The 19383-nt window shown below is 42.6% G+C and overlaps 1 protein-coding gene across 1 annotated transcript in view; it reads left to right on the forward strand.

Moving 5' to 3' along the window:
• TRAPPC2L (trafficking protein particle complex subunit 2L) overlaps window positions 1–19173 on the forward strand; it is a 69592-nt gene extending 50419 nt beyond the window's left edge. The window contains exons 3-5 of the mRNA XM_078668545.1: window positions 16240–16327; window positions 16532–16611; window positions 18963–19173. Coding sequence (XP_078524671.1) covers window positions 16240–16327; window positions 16532–16611; window positions 18963–19008 — 214 coding nt within the window. The 3' untranslated portion in view covers window positions 19009–19173. The remainder of the gene's footprint in view (window positions 1–16239; window positions 16328–16531; window positions 16612–18962) is intronic.
• Window positions 19174–19383: the final 210 nt, after the last annotated feature.

Here is a 19383-nt window from a genome sequence, read left to right on the forward strand (position 1 = left end):
TTTGTCTAAGCATTGGGAGTTTGATATGTCCAATGAGACACTGTAGCTAGCTCGGTAAGGGGTGAGTTGGGTACTAAGGTGAGTTTTGGGTCACCCTAATTCGCCGAGGTTCCACTCCTCTGTGCACAGTTCTGTGTGAGAACAGAAACCCTGCGACATGGCGCCCAACGGTTTCGGTGGTCTTATATCATGACACTCGAGTAGTATATCGTTCAAACCTTAACCCCTTCACGTCCGTTTCCGGAAAACGGGGTGTCGGTGAAACCTACCTATTTATGGTAATAGGTCTTTTTCAAGCTTGATTCTTTCTAAAACGGTTTCTTTGAATTACTACCCAGTTGAATTACTACCCTACAGACGTACCAAGTCCCGGTGGATGGGATGGCTGTGATTTTAGTGGTGTGTGCTGATCCGGCGTTCCCTTTTGAATTGTTTTACTCTTGGGTTACGTTTCCGGCTGTGGACGCAACTTCTGGTTTGTTCCACTCCTACACGGCCTCCCCTGTACCGGCTGAGTATACACCGTACAGGGCACTGGAAATACCTATTGATCATTGGCAGCATCGCGTTTGGTTTGATGGCGCCCTCCCCCACTCTTTGTCCGCTGCGAGGTTAGGTCCACTCTCAATTCCAGGTACAAACTGGCCTGCGTTGGGTGGTTTTACCCCGCACCCGAATCACGGGGCTTGTACCCTTGCAGAAATTTGCAGGCTACATGTAGTCTCCATTTCCGTGATTCGTGCATTGGTTCAATACATAGGTCGTCATCTCCCGGGTGGTCCCCCGGGGGGTCCGGCCGTTCAAACGGAACGTGGTGGTTTACGGCTCAATCCAGTTATGGTAAATTCGGTTTTTGGTCAACGCCCTGATAATAAAGATGATTTTCCTTTTTGGCTGGCCGAGAAATTTGACCAACTGGAAGCCGTGTTTCCCAATTCTACTCCTGCTGATAAACATAGAATGTTGACGATTACTTTACCTAAGGATATCACTCCCGAGCTCGTTGACTGTGAAAGTTGGGGTAAGACTTTTGCGGCTGTTTATGCGAGGTGTTTCGGCACCCCATCTATGGCTGTACTGCCTACGATCATAAAACGTGTTCAGGATGATCACGGTCCAGAGGCAGCGGTTGAATTGGGTATGCGCCTGTGTGGTTCTTTTGAGATTGTAAGTGATCTCATACTCTCCAACATCAAGGGAGATGCTGTGAACTTCCAGGTTTTTAATGCACTGGCAGCATTACCCGATGCCGAAAAGCCCCGCCAGTTGGCGAAGATTGTAGTGGCCGCTTATAAAACTATCGATCGCACAAGTAAGGGTTTGAAGTACTTCGCGGTTAAGGAGAAGAAACAACCACAAGTGCTATCTGCTGCGGCAGATGTGCAACCAAAGTCCAAAAAACAGAATTGGCCTCAGAAACAGAAACAGGGGAAGCATCAGCAGCAAACTCAGGAATCATATCCTGCGTCACAGGTCCCTGCGCCGGCTGAGAAAGTTTATGATTTGCGCGATCGCGCGATGATTAAATCACCTGATCGATTTCAGGTTTCTGATCAACGCTCTCCTCGTTCCTTTCAGGACTCATCGGCCCCGAAGACCGGTGGAGGAGGAGGCGGACGGTGACGTGGTGGCCAACAAGGACGTGGCCAGCCCCGCCAGACAGAAGGCGCATGGAAGCAGGAGGATTCTACGCCGAAGAGACCGCAGTTTGCGAAAAAGAAAGTCGCAGCCTTAACAGCGCATCGATATGCCACAGATAGTGAGAACGCGGCTTCGGAATCTGACGTGGGCTCTGACCTTGCTGGACAGCGCGGCGGAGATAACCATAGTCAGAGAGGCGCTGCGTCCACTACTGAGGGTGACAGCGACTGATGTTTACGTTGTGATAGAAACAGCGGATACGAGACTTGCTCCCCCTGAAAGACTTTATGAAATTGTCCTGTTAATTGAAGGTGACATACAGCGTACCGTCAGAGGGGTATTTTGGGAGAATCTTTCTTCGACATATGATATTTTGCTTTCGGAGGCTGACTGGCCCCCATCTTTTGTGCTCGCGGCGCCGCGAGGGGAGGAGGTAATCCTCCCCAGTTTTCGCGAACACTGTCTCGAAAGAGCATGCGCAGCATTTTGCAGAAGAGTGGGCTCGGGCTCTCGCGCCGGCTCTGTACCGTAACCAATGTGGTTGGGATAAATTGTCGCCTTGCCACAAAATTCCGTTGCGGTCTCAGCCGCAGCCTCAACCTCAATATCCCATTCGGCGTGAAGCAAAATCTTCCGTCGCAGAAATCCTTGAACAATTGGAATATCAGGGAGTTATTGAAACGTGTGTGTCACCGATGAATAATCCCCTTTTTACTGTGAACAAACCTGACGGATCATATCGTTTGGTTTTGGATTACCGGCATTTAAACTCGCATTGCCGTAACTGTGCAGTACAGAATACTCACGGCTCTGCCCTTGTGGATAGTCTCGTGCGTAAGCGTTTCAAGACAACGCTTGACATATCCAACGGTTTTTATGCCCACAGATTGGACAGCTTTAGCTCCCAATGGACCAGTTTTACGAGCGCTGGAGTCCAAAAACAATTCCGGCGTCTTCCAATGGGCTATAAGAATAGTCCTGGTATATTTACCGCTCGCATTGTCTCTATTCTGGAGACACTCGACCCTGATGCTTTTTCGTATGTGGATGACATATATCTCACAGACGACGATATTTGGGAGCATCTGTGTCGTGTAAATTCTGTTATTTGTAACTTCGCTGACATGGGTTACAAATTTAACTTTGCAAAATCGCACATTGCTGAACACACAGTGTTGTTTTTGGGCTATGAGCTCAACAATGAAGGTAGAGGTTTGGCTCCTCACTTCTTAGAGAAGTGCGCACAATTGCGCGCTCCTACAACACTGAAAAAATTACAATCTTTACTGGGCTTTTTGAATTTTGGAAGGACATACATTCCGGAATATGCCCATCGTATCAAGCCATTGTATGCATTAATACAACCTACTTTCTCAAAATCATGCTGGCTGCCTGAGCATTCATCCATTTTGCAATCCTTGCAGGCTGATCTGCTCGCTTCTAAATATTTACTGACTCGTGATAACCACACCAACCTGGTAATAAGAATAATTCCTGGGACAGTGGGTTTCACGTACCTCACTTTTAATGAAGGAGACACAGTACCTATTGCTTACAAGTCACACTTGTACACTTCGGCTGAATTGCGGTTTCCCACTGTGGAAAAGCTTTTAACTGCTGTACAGATGGCGATTCTTAAGGAACGAGCACTGTCACAGGGGAAACGCATGCTGGTGGTAACACCCTGTCCTCATTTGGAGGCAGTCACGAAAGCCAGTGTACCAAATTCAAAAGCTTTGCACCCTCGGTGGATTCAATGGGCTGCGTCCTTGACGTCCACTGATGTCACGTTTATTTTTGACGCCTCATTAAGGTCGCAGGAGTTCTTGCAGTATGAATTTGTTCATCCTGCTCCTCTGTCTATGCGGCCTTTGGAGGACTTCCATTGCATCATTTACACTGACGGTTCGGCGCAGGTTGCGCATGGCTCTAAACATGCCTACGTTTCCGCATGCGCCATTGTGGTCGGTGCTATGTTGAACGATGAGTTCATTTCCAGTGAAGTGCACACCTTGCCCCTGGGAGACTGCACCGCACAATTGGCAGAGCTTCGTGCTCTTTTACTAGCATTGGAGTACGCAGATCCAAGTGTTACTACACTCGTTGTGAGTGATTCTTACTACTGTGTCCAGTCTTACAATGAAAACTTGTTCTTTTGGATTCAAAATGATTTTCATGATTCCAAGGGTAGCACAATAAAACATAAAATGATCTGGGTTCGAGTGGCAGAGCTTAAGGCTATGTTGCCACTCGTTTATGTGATTCATACTCGGTCATCAGCGCGTGGGAGTTCACGCTGTTGGCAATTCGCTTGCTGATGAAGCGGCGAAATCAGCAGTATCTACATACTTAGTTGCAGCGGTTACTAGATCCAAAACCAAGATTGATAGCGACATCTTGGCGGCAGTTGCTGCCTCTGAGAAGGGAAGTAAACATCCTGCGGGATTCCCTTCGAAGTACAAATACCACTTAAGTCCCGAAAAGGTTCCTTTTGTGACAATTCCTGACGTTGGGGAACGGCTGATTCCCAACTCGGATCGCAGAGCAGACCTGATTACAGCGGCACATGAAGGTGTGGCGTCTGCGCATGCGGGCGTCTCGGCCACTGTAACTCAATTACAACAACGTTTCTGGTGGCGGGGACTATACAAACAGACGCGTGATTATGTCCTTCTTTGTGACATATGCCAGCAGATTAAACCTTCGACTGCTACGCGTCCGCCACAGACTCAGTTGTACATTTCTAATAAACCGCTAGGTTGTGTTTATTTAGATCACTGCGGTCCTTTTTCATCTGATACTGCGTATAAGTACATCTTAGTAGCAGTTGACTCATGCACACGCTTTGTGTGGGTATGGCCACATCGCAGCGCTGATTCACGGACTGTCATTAGAGATTTGCGTGTCTTTATAGGGATTTTTGCCTGTGGTACCTTCCATTCGGATCAGGGTCCGGCTTTCGCCTCTAAGGCGTATAAGGATGCCATGACTTCGTTGGGGGTCCAAGTCAAGTTTTCGTCTCCCTACAGACCTGAGGGTAACAGTGTAGTTGAGCGAATGAACCGTGATTTAAAGCAATCTTTGACAGCCCGAGTTATAGGCACTGGCAGAAACTGGCTGGCTCACCTCTATGGCGTGCAGCGTGCTCTTAATAATCTCCCTAGAAGGTCTCTGGGTGGGCGGACCCCATACGAAATGCTCTTTGGCATCAAGATGTACGTCCCTGACCTTGACGGTCTAGACTGTGTGGTTCGCGCCACTTCCTTTGACGCAGATGAACATTGCAATGTTTTACAGAATCTACAAAAGACCAGAGACAGTCTTGCAAAGGAACATTTGCCCTCCACATCGGATGATGCGTTGCAGATCCCGGTAGTCGGCTGGCTACCCCAAGTTGGAGAACTGGTTCGAGAGAAGATCGATAACAAGAAAGAATTTGGTCCTTCCTATCGAGCTCCGGTTCCTGTCCTTGGAGTGAAGGGCACAAGAACAGTCATTTTACCACCACTTCCTGGTCGTAAGGAAAACCGGTTTATTTCAATTGACAATGTCAAGATACACAGAGTGGCCGATTCTTCTTAGCATGACACCGGCTGTTTCCTGTCCTTCCATTGTGAGAAATTCAGTTAAGCCCACTGCTTCTAATATTGAACCTCAAGCGGCCATCGAATTACCTGCTCTTTCCAGTCCTTTATTAAATAATTTACCCGGAACTAACATTGATGAGATAGACTATACCTACCCCACTGATTTGTCCATACCTGACCTGCAAGCACGTTTAGCCACGGAATCCAGATTTTCTTTTGACTCTGTTTCCCTTGCCTCAAAGAAACCCTCTCGTTTTGCAGTTTATGCTAGCCTGTTTAAAAAACATTTTTTGATACCCCCTTGGACATACATTTGGCTGGTCCTTTTTTCAGTTTACCTTTTTATGTCAATTGGTTTTGTGTTTTATTTTTTTCGAATCATGAATGGACACTATGTCGAGGAGAGAACTTGCATTACTCATCTGAATGGAACTTTGGCCCCGCTTTCCTCGTCCCATTCTACACACAGATTTAAAAGAGACTTGACTTTGGTTAACATCACAGCATGGCCTGTCCTTGATGGAATCGTGTGGGATGCAGTTCGGTTTCAGATTCATGGCCCAACGGAAGTCGTTAATGTTCCTAATGTACTTAGAGTGAATATGGGGGATGTGGTGAAACAAAACATTCGTTCTGATGACTGGGATGTCAATGCTGTAGAAAGTTTATTTTCTGATTTGCAGTACTATGCGGCATTTGATGCTGAGGATTTATATTTAGAATCTGCTAATTATGGTGAATTATTCTGTTACCAACATTATGGCAATCGCTTCTTACACAAAACATCATCCAGAAGGGATACTGTTAACTTTACTCAGTGGGAACATTGCCCAGCGCCTCATCAGGGGAGTTCTGAAACATTTCTGAAAAAGTATACTTACTTCACTGACTTTAATCAGTCCAATCCCGAGTCCTTTTATTTTAAGTTTAAAAAAATGCCAATGTCCAAGGTTAGACTTACCGATACTAAATTGTTGTATTCGAAGGCCTTCCTTGATCAATTAGTTACTGGAGGCTATGAGTTATGGAAGGATACAATAGACCTTAAATCAGTTTGGGGTTCAAGGGCCTGGCAGGTACAAGGCACTGAGGCTTTGCACCGTGCATGTCTCATCCCGAATCATATGTTGTTTCTAAATGAAACGATTTCCCAGACCACATGCTTTGGATTGGCTACTTCTAAAAAGTTAAACGCTCCTTCTTTCCCGGAGTTGGAGGAATATGATGGTTGGAGTAATTTTACTCAGTTGTCCATTAGAGAATTACAGACTCTACTTCTTAATTCCTCCTTTAACATTTCCAGTATGAATCCTAAGGGTTGGCTGCTTTGGCACCGTAGTGCTGATTCTTGCCAACATAGATTTTTGAATTTAACTGTCGGTTTCACAACTGTTAGATCTGATCCCCGGTTTAACTTGGGTCATACTGTCACCTCTTATTCTGTAGGCAAATTGTGTCAAACTTGGCTGAAACATTCAACTTTACCTGCGGTTAAGAATCACCTATCTAAACTAAATGCAGACGTGGACTTGAATGATTTCATTAAAGGCCCGGCTAGTGGCAGGTCGAAAAGGTGGTTATATGGGGTTTACAATGAAATTTGGAAACTTTCAAAAATAGAGGCTGCTACACGCCTTAGGGCTATTGATCAAGCGAATCTTGAGAAAGTGCTTGCAGTTGTTGACAATAGCATTAATGTGCTTTCCTCTAGAATTTACACATTGGATAATATTGTGTCGTCAGTTGTCGATATTGTGCATGATGAAGTGTCAGTATTATACCATGGTCAGAATCAATTACGATCAATCATGCAGTTTGCATGGACCCTTCAGACTCTAAAAATGGGTAAAGTTCCCTGGGGGTACATGAACGTGTCTTCTTTATTTGCACCGTTTAATTTGACTGACAAACAACGCTTGCTTTCAATGCGTGATGCTTCCTTTTCTATGTTACATATTGAAAGGTTGGAATCTTTACCTTTTTCCGTGGCAGAAGCCACTGCTGCAACGTGGCTTATCCACGGTTTGATAACGCTGCCTTTTGCTTTATATAAATTTTCAAATTGTATGAAATATGTACCCATAGGTCGTTATGAGCCTTTAGGTAGCGGTTTCCTCCATGAAGTCTGGTTGCTTCCATACACATACAGATGTTTTAAGGATGACCAGGAAGTTTATCTGACTGGGGAGGAGTGTACTGAGACGCCAGATCATTCTTTGATGTGTAGACACATACAGTTACACGGTTCATGCAACAGGGACCGACCGAATATGGCTTGCGTTTTGCAAGGCACGCCTGTTCCTGCTATCATCCCCACGTTTAAATTATTAGAGAATGGTAGTTATTTAATGCTCAATAATGAGGACTGTTGTGGGTTAATTAAAGGTATAGCTTTCATCGTAACAGTAAGTGAGCGGGTTATTTGCTGCAGAAATGTGCTTTATCCTCCCACACGTGAACATAGGGAGTATTCCATCTGGCCACAGATACCAACCTTGGGAGCAGAATTCAGCGGCATGGCAAGAATAAGGGCTCTTTTGTCCCAGAAAGAGGTGGCCTTGAGCTCGGCCCGTGAAACTTTCGTGCTTCACATTGCAAACACCTGTACGGAAGTTCAGGCTCTTTTGAATACTGATTTGCCTTTGCATTTCGGAGCGATGGTTCGAACTATCTTTAACGCATCCTCCACAAAAGGCCTAGCACATTTTTTTAAAGTTGTTAGCAGTGGTCTCGTGACTTCCTTTGAAAAGATTTTTGGAGTCATCCCTGCTTTCTTCCATTCTATTTTTTCATCCTTGTTTGGAGGGTTCCCATTTTTACTTGCATTAGCAGCTGGCACTCTAGTGGTTTTCTGTCTTTTTAAATATGGATGTCCTTCCTGTGCAAGACCCAGCGCAACAGCTACTGACTCAGTTTCGCAACCGCATGCTTGAATATTATGGCACACTGCCGTTGGCGACATTGAGCACGGCATATGGATTATCTTTTCGATTCTCCTATTTCACCTGTGTCCAGCCTGTATTTCACTGCCTGACCTGTGATTTCCATTGGGCCATTGATTTGTGTCTCTGCGGACCGGTTTCTCCTGACGTCGATTTTAATCAGCTGATGAGTCCTATCATTGCTCACGAGTTGGTTTGTTCTGACGAGAGGATTATGGCCTTAGCAGTGGCACATGGACTAATTGGTCCATGGGATATATTGTCGGCTGCACGGAATTTCTTGGAACTAAGTTTTCTTGAAAACCCACCGAGCTGTCCTCTGATGGTTATAGAGGATCCGGTGATGGGAGAACACGTATGTTCTTTTCAACTTTTGAATTGGATGGCTGATCTGTTTTCGGATGAGGACAGTGATTTCCTATTGGAGGCTGTGGCTACTTACTTTGCATATACAGTTTTGTCATAGACACTGTCTCGGATTGACGTGCTGATCAATAGCATTTCATTGATTTTATTGACTTATTTGTCACATTTTTTATTATTTCCTTGCCTATTGGCTTGAGCCACGTTATATTTTTGGGCTATTTTTTAGCATTTATTTTTAATGTTTAGTTTGGGATCATGCTCGTTTACTGTTGGGTTCTGCTCTCATGTGATGGCACTTCTGTTATCATATTTAGTCCGTTCTCGGATCAAGGGGGGGTGTCATGTAGCTCCTGAGTATCCTTATATCGTGTTAAGTTAGCATAGGTACATTTGAGGTTTAAACGCCATTTTTCATTCTTGCAACTTCTGCACACGACACTTAATTGTTGACTTAGCTTTCAACCTAGTAGTTTGCCGTGGTTTATGTGAGAATAATATGTTATTGCTCTGATATCAGCTTTGCTTAATAAACTATGTCTGCACGAAGAGTGCTGAAGTTTCAGGAACAACACGATATGGAATTGTTATGAGGTCTGATCTCCACGCCTTCATAGTCATAACACAAGTGCAGCCTTTGCCAACTCTGGCTTCAGGCGGGATTGATATATTGCTTTGCATGAGGCACATAGAACACACTTGATGCGGTGCACATGCAGAGAGAGCTGGTGTATGCTGATGTGATTCCTTCATGCTAGGACACTAAGGTATGGGCCCGCCCTAAACCAACCCAAAGAGACCTTCTTAGCTAATAATATAATATATGTGTTAGAGTGGGTGAAATATAAGTGTTGTTAACTCTTATTCATTACAGTATGTTAATATGCTGTCACCATTCGCTTTTTATGTCTTAGTAACTATGCTGGTAATTTTGCTACTGATAATAAGTATACTTGTATTATCTAAGATACTGCGCCTGAGAAGACGGCATTAGTAAATAAACATTTCAAATGCACATGTGTCTTCTTTACTCCATGTTCTGGTTTGAAATGATAATATAACGAAAGAGTGTTCATGAGTTCCACGTACCCTGAGGTACTGTAAGTTCATGTTCTGGTTTGTCTAAGCATTGGGAGTTTGATATGTCCAATGAGACATTGTAGCTAGCTCGGTAAGGGGTGAGTTGGGTACTAAGGTGAGTTTTGGGTCACCCTAATTCGCCGAGGTTCCACTCCTCTGTGCACAGTTCTGTGTGAGAACAGAAACCCTGCGACAATCCTAAGACCTTACACACAGTCACTTTGGAAGGCTGCATCCATTCCTAGAGGGTTGCCTGCCTGCCCTCTGAAACCTGGGTCTATCCTTTTGGACCTCACCTCTCTGTCACAGCTGAGCTGGTGCTGCACTTTTAAAGTTGTTTCTTTCGTAGTTTTTGTTGGCAAGATGGGCTGAAAGCTCCTCACTTTTGCAGCAAAGGATGTGGGACACCTCACAATATTGAATCATCTGTCATTCCCCTGCATAACAGCTTCAAGTCCGCTTTAAATCTAAGTCCATCTTTTACGAGATCCAGGCCACTTTGTACAAAGACAAAGGAGCCGTCTCTTCTTTCCCCTAGACTACACTCTTCTGCTGTGATGGCATATGTTGAAATTCTTGGCTTCAACCTTGACCAGTTCTACTCATCCTTAACTGACCACTATTTTTTATTTTGTTCAGTTTTCACCACTGTTACTGTGGAGTGCAGTAGGACATATCTCTTTCCCCTGTCTTGTTCAGTCTCTAACCGAACCTGCTATTTATTTGTCTTTAATTCTCATATATATATATATATATATATATATATATATATATATATATATATATATATATATACACACAGCATTGATGACTCTATTTTGTAATGTGTGAGCAAACGTGCTTTACCCTCACACAGCTCTCAACGTTGTTTATTAGCGATCAGTGGTTGGATAACTTAAGTTCATCTTAAAGTGAACCCTCCACCCCTTAACTGTTTGTGTTTTAAAGACTGCAGCATATAAAATACTCCCTTCTGGAAGACATCTCTGGCTTTAGCTTACTTACTACTCCTATTCAATTATTCTGCTTCCCACTAGGTCAGAACCTTTTCTTGTCTCTCAGATCATCTCAAACGTTTAGGACCTTTGTCCACTTGAAAATCTTTTAAAGACTTTTTCCTTTTGAACCCACAGGGAACAAGATTTTGTTACTTCACTTAGATTACTGCAACAGTCTGCCTGTTACGAGCTGCACACAAGCTCACCTATATACAAAGGGTTCAGAATCGAATGGAAGGTGTGCTTTTCACTGGCTCTTTTTACATAAACATACATAGTTTAGACCCTCTGCATTATCCGCTGGGCCTGTTTTGGCTAATGCCTTCAGTTCTTCTGTGGGGAATTTCCCTTGCAACAATCTTCGCAGTCCTCTTTCTTTCTTTACCTCCCGCACTTTTATACGCATGCGCGTCACAGTAGTGTTTGTTTCACTTTTCACCAGCGCACGTTTGCTTCGGGAATGGCGTTTTGTTCATGAGAGTTACCGCATTGGTAAGTCAACCGCCACATTTTTATTTTATTAACTGGCACTCCACCTAGTTCTTATTAAGCACTATGTACCGCGTTCTCACGTTTGGTTCCACACTAGTGGAGTGGTGTGGCTCACTGGTTAGAGGCAATTCTCGCCTCAGTGCCTACTCTAACCAGGGATCACACTCGGTAACTCTGGGCATTAAGCTTGCCTCATCTCTACAACGGCCCCCCACAGACGCCAGGGATACCTGGTCTCACCTTGGAGGTACCCAGAAGGGACCATCTCACAGGGAAAGCCAGGACGGGTTCCCCAGCGGTCTTCAGCGCCGGGACGCTCACGGGCAGCTGTGTGCTTTACAAGTCCAACACATTTACATTTACATTTACTCCTTAAGTTCGAAGCACATCGCGATGTATACATCGTGCGCACATTCACTGCCCCGTTCTTGTTTGCCATTTGATGCTTTTCACTGGGCTCTCTTCATCACTGCTATGCTATCTTAACCCACTGTACTCCCTCTTTAAACCAGCACCAGTTCACTTTCACCTGCTCCAAGCGCCATAGTCTATTACCGATTCTTGTATTATTCACATTGCACCAGCACTTTTTGCACGCTGCTCGCTCTATTTACACTCTAGCCTCATGACCTCGGGCCATGTATCACAGATCCTGTTTCCATTAATTTTCGTTTTAGACTACAGACCCCCTGAAGAAGAGCCAGGCAGGCTCGAAATGCATCGGGGTGAAACTGCTGTCAATGCCTACTACACGCTTCATGTGGAATGAATGTTTTGTAATACAAACATCGCCAATTTGGATTTCATTTCTTTAATACAATGAAGATTTAAAGACTTAGGAGTACAAAGTGAATAAAACTTTGACTTTCTACCCAGAAAACTAGTTTGACTTAATCTTTGCAATTGCGCTAGGTGTGCTCAAGTGCACCCCCTCACACCTGTGAGGCATACTTGGTATTTTGGTCTCCAGCACCTCTTGGACAGGAGGCAATCGCCTTGAGCACCCTTACCCTCTCAGATTTTAAAATACATTTCGCATGGTAACCTCTTTTCTACACTTCGGAGTGCAGCGGTTCTTCTCTTCACATTTTCACTAAGCCAATCATAACGGTAGATCCATGCCGGTACTAAAGCCTACCTCAGGAACGTTTTGCTTGACTGTACTACATTTCTAGTACAAAAAATATCTCAATACCTTTTTCACCTTCTGCCCCTTATTCTCAACCAAACAGCACTAGCAGCCTTCTTGTTGCAGGAAGACCTATTGGCACAAAATAAAGGGCAAACTCTAGAAAATAGTGTGATCGCCTTCTGTAATGGCAATATCGCAGAAGTGTCACCTTTAGTCCAAAACTAAGACTGACGAGCTTGCACAGCCCTCTTTTATTTTTGTTTTCTATTCTGTGGTTTAGGACTTGTCTTTGTATTTTGTTCTCCATAGGCTCTCAATCCTCATGGTGTTGTCTCACAGGCCTCGCTTAACAGTAGCTAGAGATACCAACAGTAAATTGACTGTATGTAATCCCCAGGGAAAATTATGTATGAAAATATCTATATATTTGTGGTGGTCAAACCTATTGGCCCAATATTAGTCAGAAATTTAGCTTTGACATTTGGAAGTCATAGATATGTATTAAAATGAGATATTTTGCCAATTTTCGTTGTGAAATTCCTGTAGAAGGGGATTGGAACAAAAGAGTACCTTATGAGAGAACGACTCCTAACCACCGGACATTTGGGAACCTTAAGAGCAAGTGTGTGAAAGGAAGATTTGTCAGAAAGGGTAAATGTGATAATTTTTTATACAGAGGACACAAAGATGCATTGTTACCCATCTCAATCCTGCTTTGCATGCAGAGTTCTACTAGAAATTGATGCCTCTTACTCCCAGAGTTGATCAGAGGCATCCATGCCCCATCTGTCCTCCACATTAGACTGCAGTTGAAAGATGCAAATTTAACAAGGCAGCTAAACAGCACTTAACTCTTTCACAAACTCCAAAGTATTTTTAACTATCAGTCAACATCTGTGGTTGTGAAATAGGGACCTTTCATGAATCCAACGATCTTTTGTGGATGAAAGTAGGTGTCCCTGCAATCTGAATAATTTGGAATTACTTCCAAGTCCTTGTGGGGATTTGGATATTCCGCTTCCAACCACTTGTAACTTTATCACAGTTTACAGTGTTTTTACTTAGTCATTCAGAGGATCCTAGCCCTGTTGAAATGATGTTTGTGCTCCTTAAATAAAGGTTGCTGACTCCTTTAATTGTAGACCTGGGGTATTGGTCTTGATTTTATGTATGTATATATGGTATTTCTACAGTGCAAACTTAGCAAAAAGGCAGCGGAGCCCTGTACATGGTCAAAGGCAAGCTTAAAGGCGAGGAGCAATGGGAGAGGAAGCTGGGTTGTTGATGGTAAATCATTGTGACATAGTGCTTTTTAAAGAATTGAGTTTTCAACTCTTTCCTAAATTGGTGCAGCCTTGCGGCAGTCCTGATGGATTTTATACAGTTGTGGGAGTGCAGGATCTGCATAGTGAGAAGCATCACACTCGAAATATTCTAAGTTAGGTATTCAATAGATGGGCATTACTACAGATTGTATTGTTGGTTTTGGGATTCTTGTTGCCTGACAATTACCTACTCGTGTCTGCTGTATGGAAGGATTTCTCTTTTTGTTAGCATATTAAAAACTGGACTCCACAGCAAATTGCCATTGTGGCATTTATTTCCTTCACAGTGGTTTAATTCGGAATTGAGTATAACATTATACAAACAATCCTGGCAACCAGGTTTAGACAGGGCGCACTACCGTCAGTGAGGGTGTAATAACTATAACTCATGTATTTGCAGTGCCTCAAAAGAGTGGAAAGTGGTCGGCTACCAGACAACCCCACAGCACCCACTAAGTGGGTCTTCAATAAATGCACAGATAATTCCTCCCTGAGCACTTCCACAAGTAAACTATAAAGTGATAGTAGTAATCATTTAACATTAGGTACAACCAAGAAAAGACAATACTAGTCGCAAGTTGTGGATCTCAAAGTACATATGGTGGATCGCCAATCAGTCCTTATTGTCATTCAAAAAGTAGATTCTTCCAGATTTGTCTTGAACAAATGATCCAACAGTAGAGGCATCCAATGTCTTTTATTTAACAGATGTCAGTAATTCCAATGATTCCAAAAGTCAAACCCAATTCATCATCAATAGCAAAAAGCAGCCAACACGTGTTTCGTCAAGCACTAATCTGTGCCACTTGACTTCGTCAGGGCTTTAAACTCCAATTCAAAACTTTCCAGTATTAAACGTCCTTAGATAATATGCAACTCTCGCCACTGTTTTTTTAAAATCCAGAATGACAATAGGAGAGCAGCATATATCCCGCATATATCCAGCAGTCAGCAATATTAAAAGTTAATCCGAAAATATCCTGTGACTGTTAAGTCAACAACTCAAAGATACCTCTGTAATCTACGACGTCTGTAAATTATCTCCCATTCTTCATCTCTCCTCAAATATCTCGTAGTCACTAGTTCACGAGTACGTGACCGAGACCAACGTATCTGTTCCTCCAACAAAGTTGATTCGCGTACGCGAATCAACTTTTGTCTTTTCTTGGTTGTACCTAATGTTAAATGATTAATACTATCACTTTATAGTTTACTTGTGGAAGTGCTCAGGGAGGAATTATCTGTGCATTGAGTATAACATTACACTCTCAAACAGAGGCTCACGTTGCAGGAACCTTAGCTCCATCTCATTTAGGATCTGCCAATTGAACTTGGGTTCAATCTAAAATATCCAGCTTAGAAAGCTAAGATATCTCCTGGCAGTCCTACCCTGGGTCTGCTGGCTCGAGGTACTATGGTGTCATTACATCTGCCTGTTACACTGGAGAACTTTTCATGAGCTTTCATTTCTGCTTCTGGGGCATGCAAGTCATCAGTCGCAGTCTGTCAGTTTTAGTTAACAAGCAAATATAGATGTCGTGTTTGGTTTCACCATGGCATGGTTCTGCCACTTTTTCCTGATCCTCTCATAGAGTTTGAGTGAAATTAAAGCCTGTTCGATTTTCATGATCCTCCACCCTTTTAAGCTTCTTAATCCCAACAAGTGCTCTTCATAAGTGCTGGGAAGCTCGTGTGTGGAAAGCCACGGACTCTACAAGACCCGAAAATGAAATAATCCTTTAGTTGAAACAGGAAAAGGTAACCGTTCGGTCATGGGTAAATTATTAAATGAATATGGATAGTCTTTTTAAAAATCTTATAATGTTTGCAGCTCACGTCTGTATCTGCAATTCACGCCATGTTCCCTTGATTATCATGTTGATTTTAGCCAATATATTTTTTTTTTACTACTGGTTCTATATTGTACAGTGGTGGATGTTCTAATGGAGATTGTTTTGTCTTCAGAACACACAAGCTCTACCAGCTAATGACTGTTGTGACACAGATGGGGACTAAAATAAAAGTAATTACTGTTTTTGTTATCTGTCTTGGATGTGTATTAATATTCTGTTTTTAACCTTGTTGAAATCCGGGGACCAGGTAAGTTACACACTTGTCTATTATTCTCCTTACACCTGTTAAATATTTCCAATAGATGGTGGTATGAATGCCAAAGCTTTCCACTAGCTTTGGGCTGGGTATTTGTCCAGTACATCACACATGACGGGTCTCAAGTAGCCTAATCTGCAGACAAATGTTAAGATTTAAAATGCAACATTTGATTTATGTTTATTTCCACCTACAGACTACATAACAAAAAAGGCCCATAATTTTAAATTGGATTTTATAATGTTAACTTTTTTTTAACACATATATCCTCTTCAAGACTGGGAATTACTTTTATACTGTATAAAACATTTCACTTCCAGTTTCCAAAATTGGGGAGCAAAATGCCCACAATTTAAAACCTTAACTGGAGTTTCTTTTCCATTGTTCTCAATGTGAGCGTTGCACCGAGTCATTTCCGTTAAGTGGACTTGTTGATCGTTGTTTTGTAAATTATTCCAGTTGCAAATTTGGGCCCAGCTGGAGAATAGTGCTGAGATGCTTTCAAAAACTTGCTAAGGACAAACTGATTAAAAAAAATATTCTGAGGATTTTCCTTAACCTACAGCATAGATATGGTTATGTTACCAATTCCAAAGTGAAGTTTGTCATGGTTGTCGATTCCTCGAACACTGCCCTCCGGGATAATGAGATCCGCAGCGTGAGTATGTTTAATAGGCATCCATCTTGGGCATAAGGGCAACATTTCCTCACTGCCAACCACTCGTGGGCAGATGTCTTGATGGTCACAAATAGTGTTGACTGGTATTTCTATTGCAGCATTATTCTGTTATGCGACAGCTCAAACAGTAAACCATGGTTAGTATTTAATACTTTTATTGAAACGTGACTTCTCATCTTTCAGATGTTCCGTAAGTTGCATAATTCGTACACGGATGTGATGTGCAACCCCTTCTATAACCCTGGGGATCCGATCCAATCCAGGTAAGTGTGCCGCTTGCAGATGCCTCTTCAGACCATGTGTCCTTGGGCAATCTATGGTTCAAACCGGGAAGCATGGTGTAAGGTTGTTTTTTTAGGGTGAGTGTGCCTGCTCAGTTATAACTATTCCTTATTTGAGGAAGAAATGTTCCCTGTGCTTCAGATAACTGAACACTGCTTTTTAGCCTCATGACTGCAGTTGATTGGAAGATGTTCAAACAGTATGAGTAAAACGTTCAATACACTATTGCACCATATATTCTGCTATCCTTTTTCTGTTGATGCCCTACATATGTTGTTTTGTCACTGTGCCCCAGCGGCATTGCTAACTGTATTTCCTTCGTTCTTTGAGCGTGTCCTTGGCCCTCTATAGAGACGGTTTGAAAGCCTTAAAGAGTCTAAGATGAGTATTAGAAGTTGTCAGTTCAGTCTTGTAGGTCATCATTTATATTATGTTACATAAGAAGGCCTGTCACAGCCCATCTAATATGCAAATATGTGGAAATGCAGGAACATTAATTTATTCAGGGATTTCAAGCATGATCTCAGCCGATAAATCATTATTAGCACTTTTTGCAGCGAAAGAGGGACTCCTAGAAAAAACGTGAGCTAAACTCATCAGTAATATTTAAATTAGTTTCACAAATGTGAAAGTAAATAACTTGCAGCATAGCACCTGTGTAGATCTGTTGCACTTGTGGTGACTTTGATATTGAGTGGCCAAGACTGCAGTGATTGCGTGGGCCACTTGCTGATGGCTGCCTGCTTCGTTGAGTCCTTAGCAGGAGGGGGGTAAGAATGTGTCAAATCATTTCATTGCGAGTCCCTAGCAGTGGTTCAAGTTGGCCAGATTTTCAGGATAGCCCACTACTTAATGATTTCCACTGAAATTGTGTATATATCTTATCCCATGTTACCATACAAACATTTGGCACTTGAACCTATGTTGGACACCCCCGTTTCAGATACTTCCTAATGTGGGGAAGGGGCGTGGACAGCCTTACACATAAGAGTTTTGGTATGCAATATCAAAATTCTTGTTCCTGCATCCTTTGGTTTGTTTTCTCGCTTGATTTTCAGTTGATTAGTGTTATGGCTGTAGGTTGTGTATGACCAATGGGAAATGTACGTTGTTGGCTAGGTAGTCTATTTTTAGTGCATGGAAAGCCTGAAAAACTGTAGGTTTTTAATTGCAAGTGTGATTGTTGTTGGAGCCAGTGTGTATCGCTAAGGATGATACTGGTGCTGTCAAATGTTCTGTGCCTGCTGATTAGTCAGGCGGCAGTTGAGAGGACAGCTTTATATTGGTCCGTGTTAAATTTCATTCACCAGTCAGCGAGTCGCTCCCGTCATCTTTACAGAAGTGCACAAACACAATTCTCATAGTGAAAGTTGTAAGGAGCTAGAAAATGTTATCGCCCGTAGTGCACTCAGTTGACACTTTGCTGCTTTTGCCTTCCTCATCACTTGGGTGTCAGATGACTGATAACAGGCTATGTAGAGTAGAGGGTGGAGCATTTGCTGTGTCTAAGAGCAAGGATTAGATCTGACTTTCTTTAAATTGTTTGGGGAGTTAAATATAAAGAATTCTTATAACTAAGAAATTAATACAATTCCTAAACCGTGCCCCAGAATTTGGCTACACTGTATTAAAACTTTCTCCCTGTAGCTAGTGATACTTAGTATCCTGGTGGATACTGACTAGAAGACACTTCCCAAATAGGTCTTGCATGAAATAAAATTATTGTGTATAGAGAATTTGGAGGATTGGAAGGTCTACCCATATGCGTGTTCAACTTAGATAAAAGAGCTGAAAAGTTATGAAAGATTTCTAGGGTTATATTAAATGGTAAGTCTGTCCTGTACAACAGTTTTCTAAGGTAGATCCCCAGATGTGCAATGGTACACTTGGTTTTAAAATTGTGTTCCTCTTCTCTGATTACTCTAAAACCTGAGAACAGTAGGGCTGCTGCAACTGTCCTAAAATATCAAGGGCTGCAATTAACATTTAAAATTGCAACCTATCCTAGTCAGTGAGTAAAAAAGCCAGGCGATTACTGTGCTTGGATGGCAGATTCAGTCATTTTCGAGCAACCCACCAAGTTAATCAGGTTCTTGTCATCCTGTCTTTTCAAGAAAGAAACTTCATGGCCAAAGTACAAAGACTGCGGTTTCAAAAAGTGAATTTGTTAGATGTAGTATTCCACAGTAACTGGTTTCCTCAGGTGCAGCATATTCTTTCACTCCATATTCTCAGTAATAAAGTAGCTCTGAGTTCTGAATAAGTTATATTATTAAACTGACCGAAATCTGCGTAGCTGTTGACCTTGATGGATATATTTTCTCTTTCACAGGACCTTTGACAGCATGGTCACGTCAATGATGGTGCAGGTGTGCTGAGAAGATGTGGGTGTTCCTTCCGTGCCCATAAACCAGGGCGGCTGAAATTCTTTCTGTACTGTACATAAATTATATAATTCTTCTAGGAAATTCTATTTAAATGTGTACATATTACTTGGTCCCGTTTTGTGTGTAAAATAAACCTCCATCCCATTTTTAATCGAACTACACGTGTTATTATATACGTACCATATACTAATTTGTAATGTTGAACTTTGAACCAGATCTTGAACTCAGTCGGTTTCCTTTTTTTGTGTGAAAACTGGCTATATCTCATCTTCTCCAGTTCTGCAGAACTGCAGTTGCTTCCTGTTGAGATTGTGGGAACAAAGCTCTTCACCACACTTTTTCCACCCCCTACTTGTTTCTCTGTTT

Source organism: Lissotriton helveticus, chromosome 12 (assembly GCF_964261635.1).
Source record: "Lissotriton helveticus chromosome 12, aLisHel1.1, whole genome shotgun sequence".
Classification (NCBI taxonomy): Eukaryota; Metazoa; Chordata; class Amphibia; order Caudata; family Salamandridae; genus Lissotriton; species Lissotriton helveticus.